The sequence below is a fragment of the Anser brachyrhynchus genome, assembly GCF_964034855.1.
Source record: "Anser brachyrhynchus genome assembly, chromosome: 5".
Classification (NCBI taxonomy): domain Eukaryota; kingdom Metazoa; phylum Chordata; class Aves; order Anseriformes; family Anatidae; genus Anser; species Anser brachyrhynchus.
The window spans coordinates 21,928,931-21,942,347 of record NC_137699.1 but is presented as its reverse complement, the minus strand read 5'-3'; the positions used below and the strand labels follow the sequence as shown (position 1 = coordinate 21,942,347).

Below are 13,417 nucleotides of genomic sequence, written 5' to 3'. Positions count from 1 at the left end.
CATATTTAATGACACTGTATGTTTATTTTGTTGCAAAATGTCTTGAATATCTTGCAGCTGAAAACTGGAGTGTTCACTACATCGTATACTTCCACAGATAAACTCCCTAGAAGGCTGTGCTTACAAAAGCTAACTTTAGAGCTAACGTTAGACATGACTGAAAGATATGATTTCTATTCTGCTGGAGCCAAGAATTTAACTGACAGGATATGCACCTGTTAGATGCCAAGCCCAGTGCAAAAGATCCAGCTGACAAACAAGGAATACTTCAAGAAGCTGGAGAAGGGAAACTAGATAAAGACATGCACACGTACATGAGAAAATAACTAACTAATGTAATAAATGAATAAAGAACCGAACTGGTGAAGCTGTTGCCTGAGCCATGTTTCGTCAGTGCTAGCATAATGGTCGAAATTCTGTGGGGACCTGAGGCCATGTCATCCTCTAGTGGGTGGGGGAGGTACTTTGCAGCTGCAATTGTGTTAGCATTCCTAATGCTACCTTTATAAATAAATAAATAATATAAAGAGAATGTCTATTTCAGAACTTAAAAAGTAAGTTGGAAGGCAGAAATTTTCTGCAAACCTTGGAGGAAGAGGGTAGAGAGGAAAGTTCAAAGATCACTTATCTGACAACAGATTCTTTGCCTCTCTGTTTTTCTGCCTTAAATAACGAGTGCAGTGATGAATATCCACAGTATCTCACGCCCAACTTTTATACTTTATTTCTTAAGACTTGAAAATGTCTTGCCAAGGAGGAATGTCACACTTTGGTTACCGCATATAAAAATTTAAACTCATGGAGAACGACTTGCTGAAAGTCACCCTGCATACCAAGTGCAGTCGAGGGCCAACCAGTGGCTTACTCTGCTTCCCTACCAAGATGGTGAGGTAGAAGGTGGAAACTATGTGGATGCATGGTGAATTCTGCAAATACGTCTGCTTGTGCAACTATCTTCTCACTGAACTGCAAAGCACACATTCAAATCATCTCCGTTTATGACACTCACGAGTGACATATTGACATGTCCTGGATATCAGCAACACTGGCCTTATTTTTATAAGAAGTTCTTTACCATGAGCAAAATTCAATCATGTAAGGCCCCTGACTTTGGTGGAGTCCTCTTCTGTGAAGCTCATAATAGTTTCTGAGGACGAAGACGCAAGTGTGTATAGATGCACAAACACATATACCAAAGCCATGAAGTATGCTTCTTAATTTATTATTATTTTAAAGTTCATAAGGTATTTTAGGAAGTAGTTGAGATAATTCCTAAAAATAATAAAAATCGATAACATCATATAGACAAAAAGACTTCATCGTGACTTCCTATTTATTCATAGCTACTTGGTATTAGTTAGAGAGATCATATTGTACATGAAAGCAGACTGTAAACTCCATGGACTTTCAAATGATCCCAAATGCTAAACACATCCTCTGTGCAAGAGAGTGACTCACTTGGTTTGTTTCAACTCTATCAGTGTAAGAAAAAACGTGTTTTGCCTAGAGAAGAGAAAATTGTAGCTGATGCATGGTAGAAGAAAGAGCACTTAGATGAGTTCCAGCTCTGCAACTAGTATATATACGCCTATGACGATATGAAGCTGAAAGAGTTTGTCCTTCAATTTTTCCTGGCTCCCACAATCATCTTTGTAGACAAATGGAATGAAGATAAATGGAAGGTATCTAAATTTGATACAAAGCCAATATATGGTTGGAATTGATATACAAGCATTACCCAGGGGAAGATCTGAATAAGAGCTAAGATAGACAACCGATCTAAAATAAACAAACACACATACACTTTGTCTTTATTTTGTTCTCCTCTGATTTACAGGGAGACTAGACAGAGTTTTACTTAAAAACAAACAAACAGAACCCTAGCCCTTAAAAAGACACAAAGGCTAATAACTACCAGAAAATTGTTATTTTCTTGATAGAACTAAGTGTCTGGGAGCTACTCAAAGAGAGAGATACTCTGGGAAAACAAACAAAAAACAGCAAGCAAAAGAACCCCCCTCTTTGTCAAACAGGGCTGAAAAAGTTTTTTTTTCTGAAGACCTCATTTCAGACTATTACTTATGTAAGTGTCAGAAAGTTTTATACTGGCTACCAAGAAGTTAGTACTCTAAATCATTAGTACTAAAGACATGACAAAACAGAGAAATCTACAATTTTTCACCGTCATGAAAAAACAAAACCAATCCTCAATAGTTAGTATACACACTGTTTTTTGTTTCTTCTTCCTCCTGTTTTTTTTTTCATTTTTATTCCTTTACCTAAGACATAAATGCAACTGAGGAAGAATTTTGGCCAGCTAAAATAGCTGGTAAAATCCAGCACAAAACTGTAATGGATAGTATGTTCTAACAGACAACTGGCCTGATTAAGAGCAGCAGAACACACTTTCAAGTCGTTCAGAAGGACAAGATTTTTTACAGTGTGCTCTCTTATAAAGGGAAACAGAAACTGAGAAAATAACCAAAACCATGGAGAATACTTGCCTAAAGGAATACCCCCCCACCACATAATGATCACTTACACTGGTTAAAGAACCATCTGCATTTTTTAAGTATTTCTGAACACAATATTTTAAAATACAGCTAGTATTGTATTGATATAGACTAGTAAACATATACTCACACATAGGCAGCTTACAAGGTTAGACAAGTTGACATGTCGGGGAGCAAACATGTGAAGCTGCTGAAGACAAGAGATGGCTTGAGCCTGAACAAGGCAGTCAGGATTATCTTGCATCACTGCACAGCCCAGGAGACAGGAAGTTCTTAAGGCTGAAACTGTCGCACTGCTGCCTATATTCAGAAGAAAAAACGTTAGCTTGTTTGTTCTTTAAAAAAAACTTTTCTTTCAAAACATAACCTATCTTTTCCCCAAGCTACCCGTAACTCTCATCCTCTTGAAGAATACTGTATCTATCTGTTATACTCTGATATCAATGAATCTTATTGCTCTGTGGAAATTTCAGTGTTCAGGTAAGTAAAACTTGATGCATCATTTTAGGTGGCCAAATTTTACATGCCTGCATCATAGCTAAGACAGACTGGCACCAAACTTTTTAAGTTGTAATACCTTATGTTTTCATGCTACGTGTAAGAATTATCAGCCCAATGCAAGGCTTGGAGAACCATTTCAGATTAAAGAAAAGATGTCAAAAAGAAACATTATTTTTGGAAAACCAGCAGCCATATCATCTTGACTGCATAAACTCATGGTCCATGCTGCTGAATTGCAACAAGGAAAAAACTTAACAGATGCTTATTTGCTTATTAAATTTGAATTGCACATTCAAACAATGTTTCATAATTTTGATGCTTAAACCAAAAGAGACTGGCAATATTGTATAATCCATACCTTGCAACTCAGGGCCCAGCGTGGTAATCAGTGCATTTAAACAGCGACCAAGGCTTTGGTGAACTTCAGTGTAGGTAGGAGGCACAGTCAACAACAACATGAGAATGAGAGATAAGGTAGGTTCCACATGCACATGATACAAGGGGCCAGCTAAATCTACTATCAATGACAGAGAGTGTAGTGCCCATGCCTGTAAAATAAAAGAAGCAACCATGTTATGCCTATAGGACAGAATAAACATAACATCTTTTAAAAATTGACAGTGCAAAGAAATTCAGTTTGTGTGATAAAAAAGTTGTCCTTATAGTTTCCCAAGGGACAAATGGAGACGTTTTAGAAAGCACTTTTAAGAACCAGGTGCTTAGTAAGCCATTTTGAATATTTCATGAGGAACTTTGTTCTGCAATTAAAGAACTGTTTTAAAAAATTGTCATTCTTCATTTCTAAAAAATAAATTAATGGCAGGTTAAATTAATGTTATTATTCCTCAAACACATTGTTTGTAAAATGTCTTAGAGTCCCATGTGCAAGAACAACAGAATTACCAAAAATATTAACAAGAGTGACTAAAACATGGTTTGTTTTTTTTGTCTTGATTATTTTGCACCAATAGCCACATCTGTTTCATGCCAGCATACGGTGCTTCTCTAAGTAAAGATAATGTGGATAAGGCTTAAAATAAATCTTTAATTGGAATTTAGATGATCACATGCAATACACTCAATGTCTCTTAAAGCTATTTTAATAGATAGTTTTAGACAGGAATAATCTTCAAAACATCTTGCTTTATTCAAGGAACTATCTTGACCAAGTTCTGTGTCATTCAAGCTACAAATCCATTATTTACTATGTAATCCCTCATGGAAAAATGCTGTGAAGCATACATCATATCAGAGACCAAAACCAACAAGAACAGAAAAACCAGGTACCATCTCAAGGTCAAGATAGAGGTAAACATGAAATTAATCAATTCCTAAAACATCTTTGAAGCCAGCATATTTTAGCCTTATGATCCTCATTGATCTTGAAAAAAGAACCTCTTGTTTCTCATCATAGCTCTTGCTTGGAAGGTAGATTTTGAGCCTGGGCTACAGTTTTTATTGCTGCTCCAGCCATCACCTGAGAGTTATATCTAACAAATTGTGAAGTGTTATTCTTACAAGAAAAGAACTTTTACTTTAAATTGTAAATCAATTAATTCGTAAGAGAACGTTTTTAGATAAGTGTACCTGTACATCAGGAGAAGTACTGTCCTGAGATAAGGTATAAAGGATTCCAACACATGCATTCAGGTGTTGAGTAGAACCTATTCCTCCTAAGTATCTATACAGACATCCCAGAGCCAAAGAATGGCCCGTTCTTGACACCACATCTCTAGCAGATTTTAGCCTAGTAATTATAAGGAAAGAAAGCTGTTAATGTGATATCTAAAACTGATACTATGCAATAAGCACATCTACAAATGGAAATTGTAATACATAATCAGCATAGTATTTTATTAGACATGGTTATATTGCAGAAATTCTAAGTTTATCATCTATCACCTGAAAGAAGTAGCAAAAATATTTTTAGATATACTTAAACAATGTCATTAGAACAGCCGCCCATCTAATTCATTTGCAAGTCTATGTGCTTACTTAGACAATCATCTTAAATAGTAAAACTAAGAGCTATATGCAGAAACAAGGCAATGCTTTTTCCTGTTAATTTCTCAAGTGACATCAGATTTAAAAAGGCATACAGCTTTTGTGACTATTCTTTTAATTATCATCATACTGGGGCCCAGGTATATTTCAAGTGTTTTTAAAAACTCAACGAGTAATTTACTGTACTTTTTTGAACTTACTTGTCAAAACTAACTTGTGCTAATCCAGCAGTGAAGGCACTGTCAGAAACCACCTGTGCCAACCTGGCCCAACATTCTGCAGCAGCACACCTTAGAAGGGGATTATTGCTTTCCAAGGCACCCATTACCAATGTAACAGCAGACCTTTTAACTTCTTCTGGACCTAAACTTCCTTTGCAGTTGGCCAAGTGCTAAAAATAGACAGTAAATATATTAAACTTCAAGGCAGTACAGTAATCAAAATGTGTTTTTCTGTCAGTCATGAAAAAATTTCAAGATCTGCAGAAGGAATTGAATTTTATTTCCCTCTCATCTGAGGAGTCCCTTAATTTTGATTTGCTGTTTTAGAGTTAGAAGTCTAACTCCAGATAAGCAAGCATCATATCGCAACATTATACTATCAACATACAGATTTTAAAAAATAATGGATAAATTGTAGAAGAACACAGTAAACCAACACCCCAACAAAAATTCAGGAAACATTGAGAAGAAAAATAGTGACAACAGAATAATGACACAAAGGAAATAAAAAAAATCCCAGTCCAAAAAAAAAAAGAGTATGAGCAAAATCTAAAGCAGTTGAATTGCATACTAAATATGCCAGAAATACTAATACTGTATAATGAGAGGTCTTGCCTATTATGAAAACATTTGTCTTATTTTGAAGAATATCTAAGGAGGAAAGAATGACAACTGCACATGAATAGAGGAAAACACACATAAAGCATCAGGGAAAAGCAAAGAACAGCTGATAGCAATGAGATGATTTTTACTCATCTTTACTTGTCTTTACCTCTACAGTATGAAATACGAAAGAAACAGTGAAACAAACAGAAATGATGCTAACAGAATTTTTCCATCTATTTCCTATTGGAATTACACTAGTATAGATTGTAATATACTATAGTGTGCTAAAAAAGTTTTTTATCACCCTTTAATGTTAAAAATTGAAAAAATTTAACTGTGACTATTCAGCACTTCAGGAATATGACATTACAAATATCGCCGCAGAAAACAGTAGGACTGATTTTTACCTAGATGATTAATGAAAACGACATCTACAAAGACACACCTGAACCAAAGGATGCCATGTTTTAGTAACAGAATCAACATTTTTGGCTGGGAAAGTGGAAGACAAACAATGGAGAGAAACAAAGATTTACCTTCAAGGAAGTAGAAAAGGCTGACACAACGTTTAATTGTACTATTTGTTGCCGTGATCCTTTTGTTTGCTTTATGGAATTCAACAACTGTTCTAACACCTGGAGCCTTAAACAAAAAGAGAAAAAAAAATCACAGAATTAAGAAGTGAAGGAAAATCAATCTGCCTTTTTACTTTATAACACATATCAAAGCCTATATTGTATAGAGAAAGAGTTGGAACAAATATTTTAAGTCTCGAGCCTTTTCCTTCAACTGGCATCCTATTACTTTTTTTTTTTTTAATATTCTCTATTACATGATCATACTCTAAGTTCATGAGCTTTTTACTTTTGTTCCCTTATAACTCTTATAACTTATATGTTTGCATATAATTGCTGATATTTAAGTAACATGAGACATACTATTAAAAGGTACTGTATATGGGAATGATATATTTTGCCTTATAATTGAGAAAGGAGGAGTCAAAAAAAAGAAAAAAAAATCTAGTTATATGCAGCAAATAATTCAGGTATTGAGAAATGGGTGAAGAACAACCAGCAACCTGATGACAAGAGGGGTAAAAAGCACAGACAAACTCGGGGGAGGGGAAAAGTAGTTACTCATGAGAGAATGAAGATGGAAATAAGAAAAACATAATACAAAGCATGGGGCAATTTTACTGGCAGGTATGCATGTATAAAAACAACTGCCTTGGGATTACACTAAATAAAACTCCATACAGTGACAGAGTAGCCAGTCTAAGCAGTGAAGACATCAAGACTCAGGACTCACATGCTGAACACTCATCCCTTACAGGAAATTACAAAACCATCTTCACCTACAGGGATTGTGATTTGAGGATTACCTACAATTGGCTTTAAAAATACCAAGGTACATTTAATTAAAAAATAATTTATTTGGTCTGATGCTACATTCAAGAAAATTACCAACAGCATGAGGAATAAGCACCAGCATGCAAAAATGTTGATGAATTTCTTGCCTCTGCAATTGGCATGCTTATGTGGCAATCAAAATGCCATGTGGGCAGTGGGAAGACATATACAGACACACAAAACCCAAGAGAATTATCTAATTCCTTTCAGACTTCTTCATCCTTCTTCTCCTTCTAATTCCTTCAGCCTTTACAGAACTGTATGAAGACACATATACTTGTTTCTCTCCATTCACTTTTTATGCAGAATGAGGCAGTCAAAGGGTTAAATTTTGCTGCGACTTCTTACCTTTTTCCCTTGTTTGTTTCAAAATGTTTAGTAATTAGGTATTGTACTGTAATAATTGTGTAATGTTATTTTTTTTATTGTTCGGGCTTTGAAAACAAAACAAATATTTTTCTCAGTCAACAGAATTTATTATGATGACAGTAAACTCTTACTGGATGTGCCTTTGTATTGTGAGCAACTTTAAACAGAAAGTCTAACCGTTTTCTAGTCTGAATAATGTTAATCACATAGTTGACAAAATCTACTTTCATAATTCACTCATTTTTTCAGAAATTTCTTCGGTATTCAATCTCAAGCACACTGACCATTTTTTAGCATCTCCCAAATTCCCGAACAGTTAAAATTACTACTTTACCTGTGAGTTTCTCCTATATGGGAAAAAATAACTCCAAAAAGACGAGTTGCTGCACTGACAACAGACAATACAGGAGGTAGTGGTTTAGGTATTGAATCACGCTTTGCAACTTTCTCATATATTGAGTAAGGGTCATACTCCAGGCTGCCTCCAGCTACGCTGTTACCTAAAAGGAGCTGCAAGATATAAGTAACCAAGTCATAACCAGCACTGACCTAAATAATTAGAACTGAATGAGAACACAGTAACACCAGCGTATTAGGCCAAGAAATACCTGCTCTTCAATAAATCGGTGGTCAGTCTCTTGCAGTAAGGGACCAAGTAAAAGGAGATCATCTTTGTGACAAAGGGGTGGAAGCAAGAATGTGGAGGCATCGATCTGGCTATCTGGTACAGTTAAGTCTGCAACCGACTCTTTCAGAACAGCACAGAAGCTTCCTTCAAATGAAAGAAAAAAAATATTCAAAATTTTCAGTTAATTAGTTGCCACGTGCAATTTTATGAGCAAGAACATATTTATAGTGAAATAGCAATATCCATCTAACATTTTTCTGAAGTTCTCAAATAGTTAACTGGAGAACACTCTCTTCTTGCTACAGAAAACAACGGAGCACTACTTAAGGTAAACAAACTCTGCATACAGTGATCTAGAAGATGAAAAACAGAAACCTTTATCTTTACAGAAGGCATAATGCCACTAGTTAGGTACACTTACAGTTAAAATAGAGGCAAAAAGGCACTTACAAGGACAGACATAGTTCTACCACAAATTTGCTGAAAATTAATGCTGTGGAATGTGTTACATAACCAGGCAGGAATACTTGGACTTGGCAAGCAGAAGCCATTTCAAACATTCATAAGGTTGGTAACTAACCAAAAGCTACAGACTGTACTCCACTGTTTCAGGAGTTTGCACTCACAAAGCAAACCATGAGGAATTTACTCTGCATTACATTACGATAGTTTACACTAGTAATTAAAACTTTCACATATTTTTGTGTCTAAAGATTCAGCCAATATTGTACATTATTATACTTAAAAAAACCAACATCAGGCATTCAGAGTCAGACTACTTGAGATTTTTTAAAACCGTCCCCACACTGAAAGAACCTTTTCTGGTGCTACACCGTACATGCTGAGAAATGCCTGGTGTACTTGATAAGCAGTACTGAAAACCACTGCAGAATTGATCTTAAAAGTGTATACATATTCTTTATACAAATGTTACATACGAGTTTTAAGATTGCAAAGTCAAGGTGTAATGCATTAGGAAATGTCATCACTATGTGAGGCCTAAGTCCACACATCCAGTTCTTGGCATTCAGTTTTCTTGTGAGATGCTCACACAATTACCCTGTAGCACTAAAGTTGCTTATATTTTCTCAACACACAGAAGCTCCAAAAAGCGCAACACCACAGTTGCAACCACGTCTCTCTCCTGCTTCTGATTAGCCTCTGACTAAAATGCAAGTATGTCATTTTTTTCCAAAATCAATCAAATCTCAATTTTTACATGATAGCACTGTCAAATATATTCCAAGACGCAGATACTGTGTCAAAGGGACAGAAATTCAGCCTTAAAAAAAACAACAAAACCCCACCAAATTAAGAACAACCAGAAACTGCTCTTTCGTGAGTTGTTATATATCACAGTAGAATAAAGCAACATTGAAAAATCTCTTTTCTACGAAAACAGCTTTCCAAATCAAATTTAATGGTGATACTCAGCATTTTTAACCGAGTTATTCTAACAAAGTAAACATGTATTTGAGTTCCAGCCACTTAGCGATTCTCAACTTGCCAAATAATGTTATCCCAGCATAAAATAGATCCAAATTTTGAGCCAGAATGTTGTTCCAGCATTCTAACCGTTCATCTCATCCTATCAGGGAGGAGAAATGAATGCTTGTATTCCATTTTATGGTTTAGACAGGAGAATATAACAAGCATGAAAAGCTGAAGAATGTAAAGAACCCTAATGAGTTGTATGATAAAAAACCATTAATTCCAGATCACAGAAAACAGAAGCAAATCTAATAAACAAATTTCAAACTACCTGCATGAAATTCTTAAATTGAACATTATAATTAAAAATTGTATATTAATTCACAAGAAAGAAATGCTTTAGCCTTAAAAATATAAGCACATTATCATCCAAAATTAACGACACATGGAAATGATCTAGAATGTGAATCATCACCTTTGAAACGAAAACACCTTTTCCCAGCCTGACAAATGCATATTTTCTATCTGCTACATTGCAATGTTTTAACTATCTGCACATGACCAAAGAAAGCAACTAAAACATTACATGTTTTTCATTGATGTTTGAATTAACCTGGTACATTCTTGTGTCTGTCAACTGTTAAAATAAGGTAAAAAATCAGGTTCTACCCTTGCACACTCACAGTAAGCCTTCAAAATTCCACTGTTTGATCTTACTGGTGACTGGAAGCATCAAGACAAAAACATCACTGATGAGGAAAGAGAGCAGGAAAGGACCACGCAGAACCTAAACAAGTCCTAGTATCATAGACCTCAGAAATCTGAAGGTTTGAGTTAAGAAAGCAGCTTAGAGCTATGATTACAGACTCTGTTTCCAAACATTTCTTTTGTTGGATACTTTGTTTTGTTCCACTTTTTTGTTTGTTTGTTTTTAGATCCACACTGTTTGCAAATAACTAGACTTATAACTCAAGTTATATGAGGCCCTCCTCAACAAAAAGAAACACCTTGCAGGTTTCTAGCCTCTGTCTACCTGGATCTAAGAAAATGAAAATAGAAGAAATAAAACAGGTGAACGCTCCTCATTCAGTGCATCACTCTAAGCCATGCAAAACATGCCAGGTTGTGCAACACGACTATTTTTCCTTGTGATAATAACTAACATTAGACATAGAAGAAAACATCCAGAGTTCCATAATCATATTGTTTTCCCAATATTTTTTAAAATCCTAGTATTTGCAAAGGCATACAGTTTCTCCATGAAGCTGTCATACTAGAAATACTATGGAAAGAAAGGTATTTCTTATAATCTTTACCTTAAAAAGATTTTTAGCATTTCTAAATGACACCTACTTACATGGTTAAAATACAATAGACCTTGAAAATAAGCTCTTGCAATGTATCTTTTTCCATTCTTTCTTCAGTCCCACACGGCTATATTACAGATGGGTGAACAACTCAGACTATGTATCTGTCAAACTAGTGTTTTGATTCTAAATGCTATTTACAAAGCTTTCAGCAGTGTGACAACTTATTCATAACCAATCTTTTAAACTTTATTTATTGGTTCTAGATTGCAACACCCTCAGCTAGGACGCTGCTTTCTCCCAAGACTCAGACCTTATGCATCAGACCGTAAAATAGTATTTTTCAATAGTTAGACTATATGCAGAAATCCCAAACAAAACAAGAAACTGTCAAACTTGCCCAACCTCAAACATCTGCATTCTATAAAATTTTTCCCCTGTAATAAAAGAAGAAAAGAACTTGCTCTGAGGGATGGAGGTGACATTTCAAGCTTTTAAGCTTCAATTCACAAATGAATATTATACACGATGTGTATATATACATATATATATATATAAAACAAGTGTTATATTCAGACCTGAGACATGACAATGACTAAGGCAGAGAAATCAGTGATTTATCCTTATGAGGATTCCTTTAGCAGTTACCACTAGATGGAGCAGATTATTTGAGTGAGCATTTCCTCCATGATACAGAGGGCACAACTAACTCAATGGCTGGCTGACCCATATGGGCCCATAATAAATATGGCCCAGCCCCATACAGGCTGAGTCATATTTATTTCAGTCTATACAGTATCGTGTGGCAAACTATTCACGTGACAATTTAAAAATGACAAAAATTATGTTTTAGTTGATCTGGTAGTAGCTATGGTATTAGATTAGATTTTAAATATGGCAAATAGGAGATGGAAAAAAAGGAAGAACATGAACACCAGCTTTTCAAAACCACTGTGACTTCACTACAATTTCATCAAATATAAACAGATGGACTAAATTTGTGAGAAAAGGTGAAACTACATCTTGCTAGCTGAAAATATGTTGAACAAAAATTTTAAAATGAGTCCATGACATTTTCAACAGATATTTCTTTGTAAGAAAAGTACATACCTTCATATGTCTTTGGAGGCAATACTGCCAGTAACTCATAAAGTTTATGTCTGTAAACCGTTGATGATGTTTTTAAGGAATTCCCGTATGACTTACATATTGAAGAAAGCCTTAAAATACAAAAAGCATATTAAGACATTTAAAAGAGTTTAAGGATTATGCATCACTGGTTTAATTTGTATTAGACTCTACTGAATACTTCTAAAATCTATACATCTTGTAGGTATAGTTTTGATTTGCACTAGCAATAGCAGAAGGCAAACAATTTTTTCACATCCTCTGGCAGAACCTCTTGGTGGTCCATTCCCAGTCATTCCTTTTATTTAATACTAGAGAAATAAATTAGATTTTCTATTGCCTTTGGTTGTACCTATATTTATTACAATTAACTTTTTTTTTGTGCAAATATGTTTTGTGAGTTAGAGTTTAGAGCCCAAACACATTAAATCACTACTTACTCTGAAATAAAGGCAAAAGTTAAAAAATTACAAAACTCTTTACAGCTTTGTTGTTAATCTAAATATAAAACATGACCATCTATAAAACTTTTTGTCCCAGGGTATTCTTGAACTTAGCTTTTTTATTATATAAGAATGACCACGGATACACACAAATGTATATGTTCAATTAAAAAAAAAAAGGCAGAATAAAGGCATCAACTTAACAAAAGCATACAATAATTTCTTCCCTTCGTTTCTTTATATAATAGTTCAATACGTAAGACATTATTATGCCAGTTATTATTACGCCAGCTAAAGTCTTCAGCTATACAGCTAAATTCTATACTCTAACTTCTGTTCTTTTGAAAATAAAGTTCTTAAGGAAGTACACTAAATCAATTGCAAGAAAATTGCTCTGTAGCTTTTCAGAATCAGAATCTCATTTAACAGTTTGATACACTTACTGTGTCAATAAATCAACAGCACTTGGGAGAGGAGGAAGAAGTCTCTGAACGACTTCATCCGTAAGAAGACCAGCACAGTGGGAAACAAAGCTTTTGATGGCTAAAAAAAGGAATTGGAATTTAACTTAATTAAAGTGAGATATCTAGAAAAAAAATCACATAATTACCTCACTTAAAATTTAAAAATGGAAGAAAGCATGGGAAAAAATGCATTTTGACCAATAATTTAAGAAACTGATAAAATCATAAATGAAAAAATTACATTCACAGATGCATTGTTCTGGTGTCTCAGCTTGGACATTTGTACCTTGACTTCTAGTTGCATACATGAATGTAAGCATTTTTTTGCTATGAATTGAGTTATTGAATACAACTCAACTTCATGATAACTCCATGACGATTATAATAACAGAA

At 34.7% G+C, this 13,417-nt stretch overlaps 1 protein-coding gene across 2 annotated transcripts in view; it reads right to left on the bottom strand.

The window, feature by feature from the left end:
- HEATR5A (HEAT repeat containing 5A) overlaps nucleotides 1–13,417 on the bottom strand; it is a 64,091-nt gene that overhangs the window by 20,260 nt on the left and 30,414 nt on the right. For both annotated transcript variants that reach the window (XM_080592742.1, XM_080592743.1), the window contains exons 14-22: nucleotides 13,004–13,103; nucleotides 12,100–12,209; nucleotides 8,232–8,395; nucleotides 7,958–8,133; nucleotides 6,382–6,487; nucleotides 5,219–5,409; nucleotides 4,602–4,761; nucleotides 3,373–3,562; nucleotides 2,644–2,813 (exon numbers count right to left, since the gene is read on the bottom strand). In XM_080592742.1, the coding sequence (XP_080448868.1) occupies nucleotides 2,644–2,813; nucleotides 3,373–3,562; nucleotides 4,602–4,761; nucleotides 5,219–5,409; nucleotides 6,382–6,487; nucleotides 7,958–8,133; nucleotides 8,232–8,395; nucleotides 12,100–12,209; nucleotides 13,004–13,103 (1,367 nt within the window). The remainder of the gene's footprint in view (nucleotides 1–2,643; nucleotides 2,814–3,372; nucleotides 3,563–4,601; nucleotides 4,762–5,218; nucleotides 5,410–6,381; nucleotides 6,488–7,957; nucleotides 8,134–8,231; nucleotides 8,396–12,099; nucleotides 12,210–13,003; nucleotides 13,104–13,417) is intronic.